The 22186-nt window shown below is 53.0% G+C and overlaps 1 protein-coding gene across 1 annotated transcript in view; it reads left to right on the top strand.

Annotated features, from left to right (window-relative positions):
• The window catches only part of MAT1A (methionine adenosyltransferase 1A), a 35277-nt gene extending 13710 nt beyond the window's left edge, over positions 1-21567 (top strand). Inside the window, exons 2-9 of the mRNA XM_079900094.1 lie at positions 8146-8223; positions 9058-9180; positions 11948-12060; positions 12415-12558; positions 16818-17036; positions 18168-18350; positions 18687-18820; positions 19490-21567. Coding sequence (XP_079756220.1) covers positions 9078-9180; positions 11948-12060; positions 12415-12558; positions 16818-17036; positions 18168-18350; positions 18687-18820; positions 19490-19592 — 999 coding nt within the window. The 5' untranslated portion in view covers positions 8146-8223; positions 9058-9077 and the 3' untranslated portion in view covers positions 19593-21567. The remainder of the gene's footprint in view (positions 1-8145; positions 8224-9057; positions 9181-11947; positions 12061-12414; positions 12559-16817; positions 17037-18167; positions 18351-18686; positions 18821-19489) is intronic.
• Positions 21568-22186: the final 619 nt, after the last annotated feature.

The following is a 22186-nucleotide window of genomic DNA, read 5'->3' on the forward strand; positions in this document are numbered from 1 at the left end:
TTCAGTAGCTTGTCCTTTCGTTTTGTTGATGGCTTCCTTTGATGTGCAAAAACTTTTGAATTTAATTAGGTTCCATTTGTTTATTTTTGCTTTTGTTTCCCTTGCCTGAGGAGACAGATCCAAAAATATATTGTTAAGACTTATGTCAGAGAGTGTACTGCCTATGTTTTCTTCTAGGATTTTTATGGTTTTCAGTCTTACATTTAGGTCTTTAGTTCATTTTGAGTTTATTTTTGTATATGATGTGAGAAAATGTTCTGATTTCATTCTTTTACATGTAGCTGTGTTATGCAATCCCTATCAAAATACCTATGATGTTTTTCACACAACTAGAACAAATAATCCTAAAATTTGTATGGAACCACAAAAGACCCCAAATAACAAAGGCAATCTTGAGAAAAAAGAACAAAGCTAGAGGTGTCATGCTCCCTGACTTCAGACTATACTACAAAGCTATAGTAATCAAAACAGTATGGTCATGGCACAAAAATAGACACATAGATCAGTGGAACAGAATAGAGAGCTCAGAAATAAACCCACACACATATGGTCAATTAATCTATGACAAAGGAGGCAAAAATATACAATGTGGAAAAGTCAGCCTCTTCAATAAGTGGTGTTGAGTCAGTTTTACCTTTTTTCATGAATAAGTTATTTGTGTTCCAGGATGACATATGTGATAAAAGTTTGTGTTTAATGAGGGCAAAAGAAGCAAATATTCCATGTGGTTATTATGCCATTTAAGTTAGGGGAGTTTCTCACCAAAGTTTAGAAATGTTTGCACTTAAACAGCATTTAAGAGGTGGATGCACACTCCACTTCTGCATCAGAGTTTTAGGTCATCAAACTGACCTTTCTTCTGCCTGTGGCATAGCCATCATACATGGCAGTGCAGGGGCAGGCAAAGGGCACCATTGGCCAGCTGCTTTCCACTAGTTCTGCTGCCTCATGGTGTTATGTGGGATAAGGTGCCCTTGAGCTTATTCCTGAAACTGGTCAGTGTGGCTTACATATACTGTTCATCGGAAACATGGTTTTCCACTTGATATTTTACATTTAGAGATTCCCCAGGGGTAAATCTAACTGAAAGTGATATTTTCAAAGGCAGGTTTCTTCAGAGATTAGTCAGCAGAGGTTTAGAGTTGAAGGTTGCTACATGGAAGTGAGATCAACTCTGGGCCTTTGACACGTATTGGACTTAGGTAATCAGTGGGGCTGGGTCGGGGGACATTAGGACAATTCATGCGTAAGGGAGAACGGGACAGTCTTTGCGTAAGGGAGGCTTTAATTTGAGTTTATGATAGCAGATTAGGGCTATGTAGTTCTCGTAGGTTCAGCTCTCTAAGTAATTATGTCATTGCCAAGGTCTGCCAGTTATATCTGAAGGGGGCAGATTGATGCTGCTGTTTTAACTCATTGTTGAAGTGCTGTTTCTTTTCACTAACTGGGTAAAATTTATTACAAAAGGGCAATCTTTGGTCTAGTTCAGCATTGCCAGGCCCTTGCATTTTGTCTTTTTATAAAAGGATGCCAATGATTAGTGTCTTCTCTGCAGCATTATGGTAACACTAAATAATTAGAAGTTGAAAATATCCAGCCATTGGGGAATGAGTGGTTAAAAAATTTACGGTATATCCTCATTGTGAGATATTAGTCAAGTGCTAAAAATGAGGTCTGCCTATATGTTGAGATGTAAAAAGAGAACCATAGTATATTGTGAAAAGCAAGATGCAAATAACATGTATATGGTGAGCTATTTTTTTTTCAGAAGAAAATCATGTGTATGTACATAGAAGGTGCTTAGGTAATATTTTATTAAACCCTTATTGTGTGCTAGCACTATGCTCAATACTCAGCATACGCGTGTGATCTCTTGTAGTTCTGACAGCAATGCTCTGAGGTAGGTAATTATTTAACCTGCTTTAAAGATGAGGAAACAGCAGCCTAGAGAGTGTAGGAAGCCTACCCCAGGGTGCATAGTGGGTTAGAGGCAAAACAGGACTCCAGCCCTGAAGCCTGCACTCCCAGCCACCGTGTTTTGTGCACTTCTTGTTAACATTTATCTGCTGAAAGAGCGTACGGTGGCCTAGTAGTTAGTAGGGATGTCATATGAGACTCATAAGATGGATACTCAACTAGGTGCCTTCCAGATCCTTCCCTCACTCTGCATTTATGTCCAGGCTGCAGAAGCCTCCTGCATACGTTTCTGAAAGTGCCGCTTCTCTGGACCCGACATTGTCCCCTCCATCCCACCCACTCCCCCACCCCCGCCCCATGCCTCTTCGCCCCATGATGCTGTTATTCATTTTGGAATTCAGAGGGCAGTTAGGCTACTTTGTTTTCTGGCTTCTTGCAAGCTCTAGGAATCTGCACGAGTACTTGAAACTTCATCTTTCTCTTAAAGCACATTTAGAACATAATGGCTGTCGTTGTAAATGCTGCGGTAACCTAGGTCTACAGTTCACATTAAACATTAGCTCACATTGCCTCCAGGCTTGAAACCAGTGTACCCAGAAGAAATTTACAAAAGGACAGTGATGTTGAAATATTTTAAGTGCAAACAGCAGGATTCCTGTGTGTTGACAGGGACAAGGCTATGTTGTCTAAAGTCCCTGTTTGATTCCTCATTTTCCATCCCTTCCCAGTGGCCTCTTCCTCTTTGGACCTTCTGCAGTCTTGTGACTGAGCATTCTAGCTCCCTCTTTGTAAAATGCCTCTGATTAAATGTGTATATGTAAAATCTCTTACTTTCTCCCAGAAGACATCGCTTTAATATGGTTTTAATTCCCTGGAGGGATAGTACTGCCACTGTTGACCAGTTGGAAAACTCAAGATTTGGGAAAAAAAAAATTTTAAATGCTCATAAGTACAGAGGGGATTTGGTTGCCGGAACTGTTCATTGGGGCAATTGTGTCCTCCCTTTTGCTTCCCACAGTCCGGTGCTTGATGCACAAGGTTTTGGTTGATTACTTTGTATTGCATTCTAGTGGGAACCAGTTTCTCCACCCATTCTCACTCTCTGTGATCTCAATTCCCTATTGTTCCTTGGGCTTGAGGATGCAGCTAGATCTGAGAGTGGGAGGGAGTGAAGTGAAAGATGCTGTCATTTAGTGTAGGAATTGGTTCAGGATATAATCCTGTCCACTTCTTTTCTTGGTCAAAGCAAAAATAATGCAGGAGTCACGTGAGCAGGATGTTTCTCAAGTGTATAGGACCAATTTATCATAAGAAGCTTTGGGAAACTGGACTCTGATGATTTCCCCATAATGAATCTGCCTCTCAGGAATCCTTTTCCAAAAATCATTGTTCTCTGTAGCCCGTTGCGGATACTTTTTTAACATTTTGATTGTCAATGTGATTGCTAGCGTCTTAGAGAAGTTGACAGTTTCTGTGATTTCTATGAGCAGAAAAATGTGGGCTCAAAAGCTTTTCCTCTAAATGAATCTGTTGTGTAACATCCAAGCTGACTCAGAATATAGGTGCATACTCTTGCTCTGAGAAGGTAGAAGAAGGGGAAGAGCCCAATTCAGACAAGGTGTGGGCGAGGAGGCAGGGCACCCAAGAGCAAAGGCGTCCTGTGCTGTAATCTCAGCCTAAACCATATCTCTGGGCAGGAGTTTTTTGCTTCCTATTTATTTGTATCCCTGAGTAACCACAGACCCCCGCCTCCAACGTGGGATGTTAACCTTGGTGCACTGAGGAGATGAGCTGCAGAGCTAAAGCAGAGTCCGAGAGGAGCTTCACTTATGCAGAATCTGTACAACCTTCTTTGCCATACATTGGCCACATGCTTAGGACTTGGGAGATGAGAGCTAAGGGCTGAAATTCCTCAAGGTGAGAAGACACACACACACACCCACCCCGGAAGTGGACTCCTCCAATTTTCTCACATGATTATTCAGGCACTTTCACTTTTCCATATATAGGAGTCACTCAGGAGCAAGCTCTGGCCAGTTGGAGGGAGTGACACATCCTTCTCCAGTCCCTCCCTTCTCATCCCTCCGCACCTTTACTCTCACGTGCGCTTGCAGGCACTTAGGCAGAAGTGAGCCCTGTGGCTCTGCGGAGACGAGCCTGTTGGGTTTAAAGAAGGAAACAAACAAACAGAACCCTCAGGCCGAGTCCCAGCATTAAAATTGTTACCTTGAAGAAGCCGAGTGGACAGTTTGAAGAGATGAATGGACCGGTGGATGGCTTGTGTGACCATTCTCTAAGCGAGGAAGGGGCCTTCATGTTCACCTCGGAATCTGTAGGAGAGGGGCACCCGGGTGAGTAGGTGGTCCTGGTTGGATGGTGACCTGTACCGGGGGGTCGCTGTTACTGAAGGCCTGGAAAACGGTGTGGGTCAGTAACTGTAAGGGATCTTGGCAAGAACAATATGCAGTAATTTTTTATTCTGTTAGTTTGCAGTCTTGTAAAACAGTCACTTGTTATGCAAATAATAGGTTGTAAGTTAACGAAGCCGAGGATCTGTGCCGCAGCCCACCACCAGCATCTCCTCACAGCGGGACTGCGACAGAGAACACACGGCTGGTTGGATAAACATATGTGTAAAATGTATCATCAGGTATTAACTCTATATATAGAGTTTTTTTTTTTTTTTTTTTTTTTTTTTTTTGCGGTACGCGGGCCTCTCACTGTTGTGGCCTCTCCCGTTGCGGAGCACAGGCTCCGGACGCACAGACTCAGCGGCCATGGCTCACGGGCCTAGCCACTCTGCGGCATGTGGGATCTTCCCAGACCGGGGCATGAACCCGTGTCCCCTGCATCGGCAGGCAGACTCTCAACCACTGCGCCACCAGGGAAGCCCGAGATTCTTTTTTTTTGAGTAAAGCTTTATTATCAATGAGCAGCTTAAGTCAACAGAGAATGTTCCCGCAAGCAAGACCACGGGTCACTAAGTTTTGCATGTAAAGCATGTGCGGTTTAGAAGTGAACGGCAGTGCGTTCTAAACAGGGGCTGAGACAGATCTCTGGAAGAAAATTCCAGCATTTTATTGGGTCTCTGAAAGGTAGGAGGACTGTGATGTGGGGAAACGAGAGAGGCTTCCGTGAAGACCACAGTGGGAGCCTCAACTTTCTGGGACAGTGGTTCCCAGGCTTCAGGGCGCATCAGCGTCACCCCACGGGCTTGTTAGAACACAACGTACTGGGCTCCACCCCCAGAGTTTCTGATTTAGTAGATCTTGGGTGAGGCTCAAGAATTTGCATTCTTAAGAAGTTCCCAGGCGATGATGCTGCTGCTGATGAGGGAGCCACACTTTCAGAACCACTGGTCTAGGGGAACCTTGGGGGCCAGACACACTGATTTATGTATTTAAGCACCTCTTCACAATTCGCTGGAGTATTTGAAGTTCTTGGTCACTAATCATCACCAAGTCTAACTTTTTTTCATCTTCCTCATCCTTGTTCTTTCTCAAAGAGCTTTAACTTTTATACCTCGTAGCCCAGCTTTAGATACCTCAGCGCGCTGCTCCTTCCATATGCTTCAGCCGCTGGTTCTCAGCTGGGGAGGGTGTGCCCTTTTCCCGCAAGGGCATTTTGTGGTGTCTGGAACGTTTTGGCTGTCACAGCTGTCGGGGGGTGGGGTGGGCGTGGGGTGAGACTGGCATTTAGTGGAGAGAGGCCAGGTGTGCTTCTAAACACCCTGCGTGCACAAGACCATCCCCCACAAAGAAGAAATTTTCCAGCCCCAAAGGTCAGTATTGCCATTGAGAAATCTTGGCTTAAACTGAGTTTTGTATGTGACTTAGCTCAATTCAATGTAAATAGCATCTTTAATTCTGCATGACTTTATGAAGTTTCTAGGTTTACTGTACTCATAATCTCAGATCCATTGCTATGTCTAACATATTCTGGACAGCTCCATGACGTACGTATGAAAGCCATATACAGGTTAGGAGATGGCCGTAGATAGGATTTGCTCCATGCAGCGGAAGTGGGTGCTTTGTCACGCAGTGGCCAGTGGTCCCATTGTACACACAACGATGTGCTCAATGGACAGAGAATGAAAATTCCAGCCGATCAGTTGGCTGTTCTGTCTACTTAATGGCAGCCCTTCAATTTGTCTCATTCTCCTTGCGCTTGCCACTATAAATTAGCCATTCATGTTAAGACAGTTTCCTTGGTGGCTTTCTGCTTGTCATTCCAGTGCTGAATTCCTCTCCATCAGAAAGATAAAATTAATGCTTCTTTTTCAACTTCCAAGAAAACCAACTATTGGCTGTCTTAAGACTACTAAGTGATACTGATAGAAATTTCGAAAGCCTCAAGAAAGAGTTCAGAAAGGACCTCCTAAGGCATTATCTTAGTCTGTGAAGCTGTCTTAATACCCTTGCTCAACTCCAGCTTTATCCCTAATATCCCTTATCCTATTTCCCTGTGTGCACTGGAAACATGTGACCTGTGTCGTCTAAACGAGCAGAGTCATCCGTGGTCATTGTGTGAGTGGCTCCTAGGAGGCCTGATGGCTGGGTCTAAAGTGGACATTTGGGCAGCAGGAGGCCATGATTGGTAGGGGGTTGCAGAGGCATGGACTCAGGCAAACCTAGATTTATGACCAGGATCTGCAGGAAGATAGAAAAACTCAAATATATGTTTAGTAGCAGTTTCTGAAGGAAAGATTAGAGAATTCACCTTCAGATTAACTAACATTTTAACTACAGAACTTAATAGGCACTTTCAAAAGCAGAAATGCTTGATTCTGGACCTGCGTGCTTAATTTAAAAACTTAAAAAACGACAGGAGGGACACAAGGAGATTTTAGAGGTGACGGATGTTTATTAAACCCTGATGGTGGTGATGGTAATACAAGTATGTACATGTGACCAAGCTTAGCAAATTACATACATTAATTATATGCAGATTTTTATATACCAATTATACCCAAATAAAGCTGGAAAAAAACTTATTAATTTACTAAGAGCAGACTCTATGGGTATTTTTGAACACTAAACGAGATGTAATATGTGTAAATAGATGTCACTTTTTTTTCTGAATTTGTGAACATAACGCCAAAGCAAGAGTGGATTTTTCCACAGTGTCTACATACTCGACCATGGGGAGTCTTTTTTAAAAAATTTATTGATTTACTTGTTTTATTTTTGGCTGTGTTGGGTGTTTGTTGCTACATGCAGGCTTTCTCTAGTTGCGGCGAGCGGGGGCTACTCTTCGTTGCGTTGCGCGGGCTTCTCATTGTTGTGGCTTCTCTTGTTGCAGAGCACAGGCTCTAGGCACATGGTCTTCAGTCGTTGTGGCTCGCGGGGTCTAGAGCGCAGGCTCAGTGGTTGTGACGCACGGGCTTAGTTGCTCCGCGGCATGTGGGATCTTCCCGGGCCAGGGCTCGAACCCGTGTCCCCTGCATTGGCAGGCGGATTCTTAACCACTGCGCCACCAGGGAAGCCCCAGGCCATGGGGAGTCTTTAAGGCAAATCGTAGAATAAGATGAAATGCCAGTTCATGTTGGACTCTTTGTCAATCCCACCTTGATTGAGGAGGTCAAACCCAGCTGTTAGGATATCCGGCTTTCAGGAGGCTGAGTGACGGCGGGAAGGATCTGAGAGCTGCTTGTGGAAGTATTCTGCAAAACAGCAGTGGCAGTAATGTGCAGAGGTTCTCTTACGCGATTCTTACAGGTGTAGTCCCAGAACCGGGTGTGGTATTTTCTACACAGCGCACTGCATCTTGCGGGACCAGCGGTACCATGTGTCTGTCCCATCCTAGTCCGCCTCTTGGCACCTAATCTTACTGATGTCATCAGTTAGTATTTTAACTTCTGTTTCTAGGACTTTTCTAGATGTTAGAATTAAAGGGAATATGCTGAGGGATGGGATACTTTTTAGTTAGAAGAATATGCGTGTGTGTGTGTGTGTGTGTGTGTGAATTGCTTTAGGCTCTTGTAACTGGTTTTGGAATATATTTCTCTTTTTAGGGAATTCTATGACTTTATATAATATACATCATCCAATATTAAGGCAGAAATGGGAAGAAATTAAAATTCCAAAAAATTTATAATTTCTTATATTTAAAAAGTGTCCTCTTAGGTAGATTCGATATGTAAACTGACGAAGTATCTAATTATTTTAACATTTCAGTTTGCTAGGCTTAATATTCCTGTGATTCTTACACATGTTCATTCTCTTCCAGATAAGATCTGTGACCAGATCAGTGATGCAGTGCTGGATGCGCACCTCAAGCAGGACCCCAGTGCCAAGGTGGCCTGCGGTAAGAAACGCCTAATCCCTCCTGCTGGAGACCTGAGTGGGCTGAGCTTGAAACCTTTGCCTGTGTTGAAGTCTTCAGCACAGCAGAGAGCCGGGGGCTTCAGAGCCTGGAGGGCTCCAGGGGTGGTAGGTCTAGCCCCCTCACTTTACTGAGGAGATCTTGGGTGCAGCTTAATCAGGGCCTTGGCCAAGGTCATGGGGTAGGGGTCCCGGCGTGGAGATCAGAGCCCCGATCTCCTCACGGTCAGCACCCTGTCCTTTTTGCTGTACAGAACCGCCCTTCCCTCTCCAGGGCCACCCTAGCCCCCAGAATGACCACTGTAGTCCACCCCTCTGAGGGTGGACTTCACCCTGACGTCTTTACAAATAACCTGCCTTGATTCTCTGCTCAGGACCCCATGCCTAAAGCCTGCAGTGGAGTTTTAGCAATAAGGGGGCGGGAGAGGCCTCACGTATGTTGGCTGCATTCTGCATTCTCTATGACCGCATACAGCCAGCGTCTCATTCTAATCCCCAAAGCAGTCTTATGATTATCTTCACCCAACAGCTGAGGCTGAATAAGTAGTTCAGGGTCAGGCAAGTGTGCGACAGTAAGTGCGAGGTATGAAAACTCGGGTGTGACCAATTCTCTGCGAGCCGCAGTTCTCCGGGTGGCCTGTGAAGACGGTCAGCACTTGTGCCGGGATTTACTCTCCTTATTAGCGTCATGAGTTTTCCTTCTGGAGTCCATTCCTTGTGCGGCTCCTTGCGTGTCTCTGTCTCAGCACTGTGAGAGGTCCAGGTGTGGAGCCCCCTTCGCCAGCACATGGCCACTAACATGTCTCCTTCCCTTCAGAGACGGTGTGTAAGACGGGCATGGTGCTGCTGTGCGGGGAGATCACCTCCATGGCCATGGTGGACTACCAGCGGGTGGTACGGGACACCATCAAGCACATCGGCTACGACGACTCGGCCAAGGGTGAGGCCAGGGCCCCAGGGCTGAGTCCCACCTGAGGCTCTCCATCTCCTGGAGGAGCAGATACCTCCCAGGGGAAGAAGGCTCCTAGGCCTGCCTGCCAGGGTCCAGGGCTCCCAGCCTCTGGCACAACAGTGTGGCAGCCCAGGGGGATCAGCCCCTGTCCAGCCATGGCTGCCTCTGGTCTTGTTTATGGTCCTGCCATCTTGGAAGAGGAGGAAGCTCCCAGTACACGGAGCTGCCCTCTGCTGGGGCCGTGTTCTCTGCCAGGCTCTGGGGCTGGTCTCTGTGTGCATCTTCCTACCTAACTGTTCAAGGAGCTCTGCTCTGCTCCTTATGCAGATGAGGAAGTTGAAGCTTCCTATGTCGGTAACTTGTGTAAGGTGACACGATCAGTAAGTGGCTGCCCCCCGCCCCCCGGTTGGGACTCCTGCACTTTCTACTAAGTTATGCTGCTTCCCCACATAGACAAAGAAGAAGGTGACTCAGTCCAGAACGGGTGCCGAAAGCAGGCAGAGGAGACAGGCTGGCCCAGGGTAGCTCCAGTGCCAGGCAGTGTGGGAGCCTACGACCCAGCGAAGGGGCCCAGGCCCTGGCGGGAGCTGAGGAAGAGCTCTGTGATGGGGTGGGGGTGAGAGCTGGAGAGAAGCAGACTCCCGCAGCGGGGACCGGGCAGGCTGGGAAGGGGCCCAGCCTGGAGGGCGTGAAAAGACAGGGTGCGAGGGCCAGATGCTAGGACCAGTGTACACTACATTGTACTTATGGGTTGTTTGGGCTGACGTGTAGCATCTTTGTGGGTCAGGGCAGGCTGGGGTGACGTGCACGCATCTCCATAAGTGAGAGAGGCTCTCTCTGCGTGAGGGCGCGGACACACAGAAGCTCAGTGCAGCCACCTTCTGGCTCGCTCAGAGGACTCGCTTGAGCACACGAAAGTTTTGGGGGTATATCAAGAATCGCTGGGAGGAAACCAGTGAGTACAGGTCGGTTCTCCCAGCCAGCATGTGGGGTGTCCGCGGAGGAGACGCGTCGTCCCAGAGCAGCAGCCTCCTGACACGTTACCACGCAGAGCCTTCGCCCTGTTCTACCAGGAAGAGCCGACTTGTTTATGTACACTTAGACCTTGTTCAAGAGCGAACCTTGCTCTGCGTTAGGCAGCAGGAACGTTTCCCAGAGGTACAACGTCCCCCGGAAAGGGAGGAGTGGGAGCGCGCCCACCTGTGCCTGTCAGTGCACCTGCACCAAGCGGCCGGCAGGCTGCGGGCTGGCCTGCAGCCACAAGGCCCTAGGCTAGTGGCTCCCCCTGCCCCTTCCAAGCCCTCCTCCTCTCCCCTTAGTCCCCTGAACTCTGTTCTCCTGAGTCACTTGGAGCCTTTAATTTTCAGCGCTAAGAAGATTTATTATTTAGACCCGGAGTGAGGAGGTGAGTCCTCGGCAGCTAAAGATTGTTCCCTAAAGGTTGTTCCTTGGTTTGTGCATTCAGAAACGTGCACTGCGAACAGGGGCTGCAGAGGACAGAGGTGGCCTGATGGCTCCTGAGCAGGGGCACTGCCTGGCATTAGTGATACAGTACAGGGTGCCCGGCGGCCAGTCGGAGGCAGAGTGTGCAGTGAAGAGCTGCGGGGGGGACCGTCCAAGGACGTTTTCAGAGAGCTAGATGGACTTGTGGAGGGGGATGGGAGGCAGAGGAGGAGCATTCTAGGCAGAGAGCCCTAGTGGAGGTGGCAGAGGAGGTTGTGTTTAAGGCTCAGCCCGAGATCCCGTGGGCTGAGAGCTCTCAGCCCGGAAGGCCTGGCTGGAGCCGAGCGGTTTCCGGTTTACTTCCTTTGGCAGCAGGTCCCCACTTGAAGCATGAGCATAAACGATAGATCGAACCTAGGCTTTTTTGTGGTTTTCTTTGTTTTAATAAGCCCATTCTGGCCACATGGGTAGGAGGACAGACTGGAAAGAGGGTGACAGTCATCTCGTCACTGATACGTGTCCCTGTGGTGAGGCCTCTGTGCGTTTTAGCTCCTCATTTGTGTCCGTCCTGTAGCTGAGCCCAGTGAGGACCAGTGTCGGAGAGGTTGTGCTGTCTGCCCGGCGGCTCCCTCGCAGGGCTCCTTGGCCTGGGCTGCTGCTACCCAGGACTCCACGTCCCAGGCCCCAGCCCGCTGTGCCCACCTGCGGGGGACTGGCTTCCATCTCTGTGCTTGAGCTTTGGGGATGGCCTGAAGGGGCCTCGGCCTCCAGAGGTGTGGTTTTTCCATTTTGCTCCAGGCCGCGGGCCCGTCTCGGGCTCAGGGGACTCTGGCTCCGGGAGTGTCTCTGGATGGTTCACATGCACCGTATTGTTCAGTATATTTGATGCTTGGGTTTGGCGTGTGCCTGGGCTTTTGAAAGGGCCCTTGATGTTCATTCAGTGCAGTAATTTTCCACCTGGGTCCTGGGAGGTGCCTCTGGGAGAGGCAAAGGGGGCAGGGCCGTGAGTCACCCACCTGCCCTTCAGCCAGGGCAGCTGTAGCTGCTATTTGGTCTTCATACTGCCGCTCTGTGTAGGATATATATTTTTAATCGAGGTGTAATTTAATACTCTGTGGAGGATTTTTTTTGGCTGAAGAGTTGCACGTGATAGGATGGGAAGGATACTGATGTTCCCCGTCCTGGGCCTCAGCTCTGGGCCCAGACGGATGGTAGAGAGACCACCCATGCCGCTAAATGCCCTGTCGTGTGCCGAGCAGTCCCCCAGGAGCTCCAGCCTCCCTCTGCTCAGGCCTGCTCTCCTTGTGCCTAGGCTTTGACTTCAAGACCTGCAATGTGCTGGTGGCTTTGGAGCAGCAGTCCCCGGATATTGCCCAGTGTGTCCATCTGGACAGAAACGAAGAGGATGTCGGTGCCGGAGATCAGGTCACTAAACGCTGAGCGTTGGCCCTGCGTCAGGACGGTAGTGCAGTGTGCTCTGTGTGAGGGGCTAGCCGGGGAAGTTCATGCGTAATGGACTGAATGCACTATGGGGTAGACCCCCGTCCCCATGCCTGGAGTGAGTCACCCCTTCTTCAGGGTAGCGACTTGAGGGCAGGGAGGGTTGGGGACGCCTGGTGTGGGCTTGTCTCCCCTTCTAGAGTGTTGAGTTCGGGGACCACGTCTTCCCCTCCACAAGTGCCCAGTGCTAAAGTTACATACCCGCGAGGATGGAGGGCCAGCGGGGCTTTAGATTTGAGGCGGTTGTTGCCTGTGGTCTGAAGCAGGTGTCTGCTGCAGGGCCTGATGTTCGGCTACGCCACAGACGAGACGGAGGAGTGCATGCCCCTCACCATCGTCCTGGCGCACAGACTCAACGCCCGCATGGCGGAACTGCGGCGCTCGGGGCAGCTCCCCTGGCTGCGGCCTGACTCCAAGACGCAGGTGAGCCCCTGCCCTCCGCCCCCTGTGGGGCTCCAGACGCGTGCCTCAAACACCACCCCCCTTCCTCTTGATTCTGATCGTTGTTAGATCCAAGTGTTCCATCTGGGCATTCAAAGAATTGTTGATTCTGAAAAGAACTATTTGTTTCAAAAATCTTCAGCTCCAGATCTTTTCTCCCCTGCCCCCAACGCTTTATTATGAAAAATTTCAGAAGACACAGAAAAATGAAAAGAGCAGTTCTAGGTTTTTAGTGCGGGGGCTTTCTTAGCATAAGTTGACTCTAGTAATATGATTCCCCAATTCCTGCCACAAACCTCCTCTGTAACAGGTTTCAGACTTTCGGTCGCTGCCTATCAGGTCTCCACGTCTTGAGCAAACCTTGAACACGCCGTGAACAAGTACTGTCTGCAGCTCGCTGTGGCCCTTTCGCTTTGTTTCTCATAAAAAGGCTTTGCCGATTCTGACTGTCTGTGGCAAAGCCGCCCTGACCCCTGTGCTCCCTGCAGTGAAGAAATCCGCACCGACGTCTGTATTGTTTGAAGGCCGGTGGTGATGCATGTGTTGGCACACGCAGAGGCCTCCTGTCCGCCTCCTCTCCCCGCACCCTGACGGCCCCGATGGCCCCTCTCCTCAAGGCTTCCTTCCCCAGCTCCTCTTCCACACTCCAGCGGGGTCTTGGCACTTCCTCTTCCACGCTCTTTCCTCCTGCCCACGCTTGTGAATCCAGCCTTCACCTCTGCACGCTCCGCTTCCAGATCTTCCCCCTGCAGGTCTAACTGAATCACCAGCCCCATTTCTCATTCACCCAGCAAACACCCGGGCCCTGGGAGCTCTCCTCAGCTGAAGGAGTGCGATGGAGCCCACCTTTTCCCGGCCCTGTCTGTCTCCACTCTACCTGGGCTCCCGTTTTCCCTCTAGTGCATCCCGTCCGCTCCAGCCCCTTTTCCCAGGCCAGGCCCAGGAACAGTGCTGTGTCCTCCCAAAGGTTCTCCCTGCCTGGAAACTTCAGTTAATTCCCTTTGGGCTTCACTTTTAATTTCCTTGTATCTGCTCAGAGTTGTCTACAACTTTCTGCCTCCTTCCTACTCGTTATTCTGGTATTTAACGCCTTGTATGATCTTCCAGCTTTACCTTCTTCTGTCCCCACCCCCAGTCTTTGCTTAAACCATATCCTTTCACTCATGCTCCCCTTTTTTCTCGGTGCTTTGCACCTGCGCTCCCACACTTCGCCTTCCTTGGAAGCTTTCTCCGGCCCCCACCTGTCCGTCAGTGGCCAGCGTGGTTCCCACCTCCTCGTGGTCTTCTCTGGCCGCCCTCAGGTGGGACCTCCTCTTGACCCCGCACTTGGAATTTGGCTCACGTGGTTTTATAGCTCAGCGCGGTGCACGCAACTCTGTCCCGTTCCTCCAGCTTCACGAGGTACATCCTTCTCACCGCAAGTGTAAGGCCACACAAGGCAGAAGTTGCATATCGGCTGTACCTGGGGCAAGGGAGTACCTCTGTGGCCTAAAAGAAACCCACCCTTTGACTTCTGGTGTTACCCACATGACCCCCAAGGTGAGAAGTGGAACCATGAGCATCCCTTAGGTGTTCTCTGAGGTTGTGGGCAGGAGAGCTGAAACATGTAGATTGTGATGGTACCGAAAGAAAAGAGCCCTCCCCGTCCTGTGGCAGAGCTGTGCTGTGATGGGAAGCAGGTTGGAGATTCACAGAAAAGGAAATCCTAGAACAGGGATGGGAGGAAGTAAGTGGGGTGACTTGGGTTTCCTTCTCCCCGCCTGAGGGTAAGGACTGGAGGGTCCACCTACTGGACCCGCTGAAATAGGAAAGGCCTCCTGTATTTGCTTAGTAATAGAACGTTTCTGAGTTCAGAAGGCAGTGAGGGAGGGAGGGGAGGATGGGCTCTTCCAGGCTTTCCCTTCTTGCAAGGAGACACTGAATTCTCTTACAAATGCTACTTTGGATACCAGTCGGCCTCACTCCCCTGCCGCAGCCAGCGGGCATCAGAGAGGGTGCGGGGGTCTGCTGACGGAGCCTCTCCCTGAGGCCCTCGGCCGGCCTCCACGCAGCTGCTGCACTGGGACGGGCACCCTGCCAGGAGCAATGTCTGGGCCTTCTCCTCTATACCTTACTGGTAAAGGATTTTCATCATCTACCCAGAGTGTCGACTGTGAACAGGAGGAACCTTTCCACCTGAGCAAATTCTTGCTGCTGATACTGAGAATTGAGTGGCAGCGCGGACGGCTGTTTTTGTACCTGGCCAGAGTTGTGTTTTCCACGGTGTACTTTTCCCCACATCTTGCTAACGTGATGAGATAAGAGCGATGCTTGGGGCCCTTTGCTCTGCCACAGCTCTGCTTGGGGTTTGTGGCAGGGCAGGGGAGTCGGTAGCAGAGGAGATGGGCCTCAGCAGCTGCGCAGGATAGGAGCCTTCTCCTGAGGCCAGGTGCAGCAGGTCTGGTCCCAGAGCCGCCACAGGGCCTCCCCTCTGGAGCCCGCCAAGCCCCCAACTCCAGCTCCCTCTCACAGGGCCCTGTGTGCACGCAGCCCAGAGCACTCTCAGAGCACAGGCGGTGTGCGTCTGCCCATCTCACTAGGATCAGGCATCGTGGGGTCAGGGCTCTTTCCCTTCCTTCTTCTGGATCCCACCCTTTGGCTCTTTGGACCAGGCAGGACATAGAGTAGAGTTTGATACACATCCCATGTTTGATGGATATCTGAGGGGCCTTTGGGCAGGCCGGGACCTCGCCTCAGGCATAGCCCCAGGGACCATTGTTTGCTGCCCTGTGGTCCTGTCAAGGCCCTTGGGGTGGGGAGCAGTCATGTGCCTGCCGGCCAGTGTCCCTGCCAGACCATGCAGCATAGCTGCACTCCTGCAGGCGCACAGCCCCTCTGGGCACTGCCCTTGTGGGTCCATGCTGCCTCGGGTAGTGACGGGGCCTGTGGCTCCAGCCTTGAGGGTCTTGGGTGACGACCTTGTGCTGGGCAGAGCTGCAGGCACCGGGCCGCACAGCGCACGGTCACAGCCCACCTCTGCTGGCTGTGCGATCTTGAGCTCTAGAGTGCTTATGTTCTGGAAGCTCAGCTTTCTTGTCTTTAAAGTGGGGCTGGTAACAGCTTCTCACAGCTTTTGGCATGGCTTGTCGCGTACGGTACACACTCGGTCTGGCTGAGTGTGTTTTGCTGGCTTCTCTTTTCTTTTCCCAGCCTCATCTGCCATCCTCACCATCCCTTTCCCTCTCGCTCTGTAAGCCCAGGGTGCCCAGGCTGCTCTCCTTCGTCACCGGACAGATCAGGCTGTGATGTCGGGCTCTCGCGCCCTCCTGATGTGTCGGTAGAGGACAGAGTGCGGAGGCATTTTCTCTGTGCTGCTCTGGGCGGGACACAGCGTTGGGGGCAGGCAGAGCAGTGTTGGCTCCTGGGCTTTTCACCGACTGGCGTGTGACTTCAGGGAAGTTGTTTGACTTCTCAGAGCCTGGTCTTCCTCATTTGTAAAGTGGAGACAGTAATGCCGATCTTGCTGGGATGGTTTAAATATTCATCGGTAATACATAGAGTGGGCACAGAACTGACCCACGCTGGAGGGAGTGAACCCCCGCTCTGTCCCTGTGGCCTGCCCTGCGCGGGAGCTGCAGGCAGGATCCTTCCCTCCACGCGCTCTGCTTTTCCTTGCTTTTGTGCAGACACACAGAGGCTGGTGACCCAGAGCTTGCTGCTCCCTCCACTTCAGTCCTCCTGGCTCGAGTCCCTGTCACCCTGTCCCTCCAGCAGGCAAGGCCTCTGGCCCCATATGCTTCCAGAGCTCCTCCACCGAGGGGGCCGGGGCAGTGGGTGTGTGGCCTGTGGACTCCTGTGTTCCTTGGTGGGAGCCGGGGTGTCTTGGGCCTGGGCCACGGAGGGTCAAGACAGGGCTTTGGCAGAGGGACATTTTCTGGCACCCAGAGCCATCTGAGGTAGGAGGAGTGGAGTCTAGTGGGTCACAGAGCGGAAACTCTGTGACACCCGAGTCTCCAAGTGGCACTGATTGTGGTCACAGGTGGGAATAGCTTGTGCCTCGTGCCCAGTCGTCTCACAGCGCCAGGCAGTTATCCAGTTTAAGAATGTGTCAGATGAACTTGCCTGAAGGCCCTTTGGGGACAGGGGGTCCCTCTGGCTCCTGGGAGCCCTGCCTGCCTCCTGGGCACCTGCGCCTGGCAGCAGCGTGTCCTCAGCTCAGGGCAGGGCCTCACGACGTTGCCTCCCTCCCTGCCCCCCGCCAGGTGACAGTGCAGTACACGCAGGAGCGCGGCGCGGTCATCCCCGTGCGCATCCACACCATCGTCATCTCCGTGCAGCACAACGAGGACGTCACGCTGGAGGACATGCGCAGGGCGCTGAAGGAGCAGGTGATCAGGGCCGTGGTGCCGGCCCAGTACCTGGACAAGGACACCATCTACCACCTGCAGCCCAGCGGGCGGTTTGTCATCGGAGGCCCCCAGGTGCGTCCCCGGCTCTGCGTGAGGCCCTGCCGTTGCTCACCTCCCTGAGGGCAAAGGCCACAGGAGGGTGCTGGCTTTGTGTGGCTCGGCCAGGTGGGTCTGGCCCTGGACGGAATGTGAAGCCTGCTGTGCGCCCTTGAGTACAGGAGGAATGGGGACATGTCCCCAGGAGGCTCCCCCTCAGTGCTGCCTGGCCCTCCCGCTCGAGACGTCTCACACGTGTCCAGCTGCCGCCTGACCCTGCCCGGGGCTAACTCACCATCATGGGCGCTGAGCTTGCCCGGGTGGCGCTTCCTGGGTCTCGGCCACGCGTGACCTGCAGCTCTTGTGGGCACCAAGGTGGGGCTGTGTTTTAGATGGGGACGTGGGGGGTCCCTTTCTCCCGTGCAGCCGGCGTGAGCAGTCGGAGAGTGCCCTAGACCCTCCGAGAGGCTGCTGACCACCGCCGGGGCACCTCCCTGTGGACGTGTTGCCGCAAAGCGGAGTCCCTGGGTTGGGTGCTCTAGCCAAAGTAGCGCAGAAACCCAGGGTGAAGGGAAGGCGCAGCTCACTGTGTTTTCCTGCAGGACTTCTCAGGGCCTCGGCATGCTGCTGTGAACTGTGGATCTCTAAGCGGGGCAGGGGGGATGGTATAGTACGCAGACTTCCCCCACATCATTTAACAGAGAAACATAGAGACCCCCCCCCCCCGCCCCCAAACGTCTTTGTTGACAGAGATGCACAGAGCAGACACTTGAGGAAACGGGCAGCTTAACGTTTGCCGGGTGGCACCAGCCGGGGCACAGCCCGGGGTGTATTTGCCACAGCGCGGTTTCCTCCTGCACTTGGATTTCTCCGTTACGATCGACTCCTACAAACAAAGGCTTTACGAGCGGGCTGTGACCCCAGCTGGCCCACCTTTTGCCCTTTCTGACGAGGCTCTGACAGGTGACCTGACTTCTGTGACTAGTCAGTGATTGAACTGGGATTAGAGCCCAGGGTTTCTGGCTGACTCCAGCCAAGGGGTCTTTGGAACGTGTGCCCCCAGAAGCTTCGGGGACCATCTCCAAGTTGTGGTCCAGCGGCCACTGCAGTGCTTTGGCCGCCCCCTCCTCCCACATCCTCCCTCTGTGTCTTCCTTTCCCTCCACAGGGGGATGCAGGAGTCACTGGCCGTAAGATCATTGTGGACACCTATGGCGGCTGGGGGGCGCACGGCGGGGGCGCCTTCTCCGGGAAGGACTACACCAAGGTGGACCGCTCGGCCGCGTACGCTGCCCGCTGGGTGGCCAAGTCCCTGGTGAAGGCGGGGCTCTGCCGGAGAGTGCTTGTGCAGGTGGGTCGGAGCCCCCCGGCTCGGACCCCCAGGTCTACCCTGAGTAAGGGCACCCTGGCCTAGGGGAAGGCCCACACTTTGCCGGAGGATGCGACTCTGTGTGTGTCGTGTTGGGCTCTGTGGCCGGTGCCCTGCAAACCTGGGAGCGGGAAAACAAGTCTTCAGGCAGCGGGGCACGTACAGAAACTGCCCACCGTGAAGATGGCAGGGATTTCTAGGCAGATGGGGGGCTGGGGGAACGTGTTGGGCAGGGCGTGTGTGGTTTCAGCATCCCCTCCCTGAGGATGTCAGGGTCTCTGCAAGGGGCCCGTCCTTGACCCTGGACTCTTCTGGAAGGTGTCCTATGCCATTGGTGTGGCCGAGCCACTGTCCATTTCCATCTTCACCTACGGAACGTCCCAGAAGACAGAGAGAGAGCTGCTGGATGTGGTCAACAAGAACTTCGACCTTCGGCCTGGCGTCATCGTCAGGTAAAAGGACCGCCCCCTCTGCTGGGCAGGACCCTCTTCCCTCACCCGGTGGTCAGCTCACTGGAAAGGGAAGCAGAAGGAAGGATGTTCAGCCTCCCAGAAGCAGGAGGGGCTTCCGGCTCTTGGTCCAGCACAGTGCAAACCCCAAATGCAGGATGTCTGGTTTTCAGGTTGAAGGCAGCTGGGTCGGGTCCCTGCTGGCCCAGCAGACCCTGACCCCAGGGGGGCCATCTTTGAGCAGCTGGGGGATCTTAGGAAAATAATCCCAAGGCCCGTTGGCTGGGAATTCAGTCGGCAAGTCCAGCCCCACCTGCTCTCGTTTCTGATGCCACCCCTGCTGCCTGGAGCTTGGCGGTGTTGATGTCGGTCTGGGCCAAGTGAGTGGAGTGGAGAGTAGGCCAGAGTTCACATCCCGGGTTCCTGCCGCATTTGTGTGGTCAGTCGGGCTGTCCCTGAACTCTGAGCCTGTTTGCTAAGCACCAGTGGCAGTCACCTCGTAAGACGTGGCATGACGGAGACAGAGCACTTAGAGGGAGTTAGTTGTTCTCGGGTGGGTACCACCACCACACAGACTGTCGTCGTCTCTTAATTGCTCCTGTGCCCAAATTCAGAGGAAGAAACTCTGCTCCTTTTCCGTTAGAAATGACCTTTTTTCTGCTGAACACACAGGGACTTGGATTTGAAGAAGCCCATCTACCAGAAGACGGCATGCTACGGCCATTTCGGAAGAAGCGAGTTCCCCTGGGAAGTTCCGAAAAAGCTTGTGTTTTAGTGCTGGTGGGACCAGGCCTGGCCGCACCGTGGAGGCATCTGGGTGGAACAGAGCCGTGTTCCTCTTTTCTAGGACCCCAACTCTCAGATCTCCCGGACCCCGGGCTGGGCCTTGCCCACCCACTGCCGCCTCCCTGGCAAAGCCAGGCCCCTCTGATTTAGCAGGAGGAGGGGGCCTCCTGGTGCCGGGCTCAGATCTCCTCGTGAGGACAGTCACGAGGTTCCCCTGCCTCTCCCTCAGGCCAAGACGATGCGAATTTAGTGGAAATCCAACCCGTGGTCGGCAGTAAATCCCCTCGCTCACCTTCCGCCACGGCCTGGACGCTGACCAGCCCCTGCCTCCCTGGCGTGTGCCGAGGGCAGCACACGGCACAGATCTCAGGGCTCCGTGTGGGCCTGGGTGTGCCGGGGCTGCCCCTCACGTCTGTGGCCATGCGGTCAGCGTCCTGAGCCCAGGCCTTCCAGAGGCCCTCCCAGGCTGGGTTTGTGGCAGGGGTGAGAGCGTCTAGTGTGTAAGGGACTGAACTACTCACTGATCTCATTTCTTCTTCACTGCAACACAGTGAGGTGACCCCCTGTGTTACCTGCATGTATAGATGGGGAAGCCGAAGTAGCTTTCACAAGGCTAGATGTGAGAGCGGGAGCCCATACACCGTGTCTCCCCCCGCCAGCACCCCCATCTCATGCCAGAGACAGGTCTGAGCGATGACCAAGTGCATTGAGATGAGGCTGTGACCTCTGTCCTGAAGACTTGAGGTCTCTGGGAATTAGGGGATTAAGCCCTTGGTGAGCCCTGGGCCATGATCTGCAGAGTCAGGACAGACCCAGAGGGGTGTTTCCTTTGCCTCTTTCATTTCAGAAGACAGTTCGGGGTGCGCTGGCTATCCTGGCCCACAGGGCTGGGCTGGAGTTGGGAATTAAGAGGCAGCGGTATAATCCCAGCCCTGACCACTCAGGGACATGCAGGGCTGGGCCTGTGGACCCCTGGGGAAAGGGTCCAAGGCCAGTCCTGTCCCATCGGGCTTCCTAGAGCAGGAGCCGTGTTCCTCCTGCTTGGCCCTTAAACAGGTGGTGGAACCCTGTGTCCTCCACGGCTCGCTCTCTCTCTGGCCCCTCTGTAACCCCTGCAGTCTGACTGCTGTTAGGATCAGTGGGTGAGCCCCTCAGACCCCACTTCCAGAGAGGACAGCCCTAAGGCCTGAATATCAAATGTTAAATGGTGACTCAAAGTGGCAGGGCTTGACTCCTAATGGGAGATAAGTCAGGATGTCAAGAGGCGGTTTCTGCCTTTACCAGGCAGCCTCTGGGGGCAGCTCTACCCCTGAGGTCCTGGGTGCTCCTTTGCGCACCGGGGTCTTGGAAGCTGCGCATTCCCCAGCCTTTCCATCTGTGGCTGGTACCCACTCCCCCCATCCCCCTTCCTCAGCCTGGGCCTCTGACAGCTGCACCTCTACGTTCTCCCCAGACCACAGGCTCAGGTAGGGGCCTCCATGGGCTTCTGGAGAACACTGGGGACTGGCCTTCTTTCTGGGGCACACGGTGCTGGATCTGGCTGGGAGACACAGCCCAGGAAGCCTCATCTGGGTGGCAGGCGGCCAGCAGCTGGGCTCTAGGCCTGAAGCACGAAGACCCTCGGCTTTCTCTTCCCCTCAGGGAAAAGGCAGCTTGTTCAGGGCAGAGAAAGAAGCCCAGATCTCCATAAAAGCCTAGAGCTGGTGTGTGTGATACGGAAGCTCAGGTCTCTCTCAGGGCTCCAGGTCACCCAGGAAGCCTTGAGTTCCTTTCGGGAGAGGGAGGCTCAGCCTTGCAGGTGGCTGAGTTCCTCTAACTTGGGCCATATTCGAAGTGAAAATTCAGAATTTTATACTTTCCCCACCCACTGGAGAAACAGGGTTTTTTTGGGTCAACACTGTTTATATGAAACTAGAGTCTGTTTGTTAATAGTGCCTGCTAAACCGGTGAATAAAAGCACAAGGAGCGACTACTCTATGCTTAGTTTTTGTCTGCACCCTCCACTCCAAGTAACATTACCTGATCCCCGTCCCGCAGCGAAGCAGGTGTCCTGCCCTCAGGGTTTGCCAGCCAGGGTCCCTCCGATCCCGTGCGTGTGGGGTCCAGCCAGCACAGGTTAAGGCATCTCGTGCCACCTCCTGCGGCATCACTGCATCGCCATATTCATTCTGCAGCACGCCGCCCAGAGGTAGGCATTCCTAGCAAACCCATGTCACACGTGGAGACCCTGAGGCCCGAAGTGGGATGGGAGTGTGGCCAAGGGCACCAGGCTGGCAGGTGGCTTCAGAGTGTGCCCCCTTCATCATCTGGCATTTGTGCCCCTTGTCCTCACCTGGTTCCTTCTGCTGCCCCTCCCTGCGTGTTGTCTGCAGTAAGCCTGGCACGAGGCGGGCGCTCGTGCAGTATTTGTCAGCCGGTTCAGTGACTGAAGTGAGGTGAGTGAATGAAGGGGGTTGGTTGGCAGAGAGACGAGCCAGGCCTTCAGTGGGTGCACGTTTCCCTTCACACGTCTCGTGAGGAGAGTTAACAGACCATCGTTTGGATGAGAGATTGTCCCCGCAGGAGCCCCCGGAGAGGTCGTCC

Source organism: Stenella coeruleoalba (assembly GCF_951394435.1).
Source record: "Stenella coeruleoalba genome assembly, chromosome: 16".
NCBI lineage: Eukaryota > Metazoa > Chordata > Mammalia > Artiodactyla > Delphinidae > Stenella > Stenella coeruleoalba.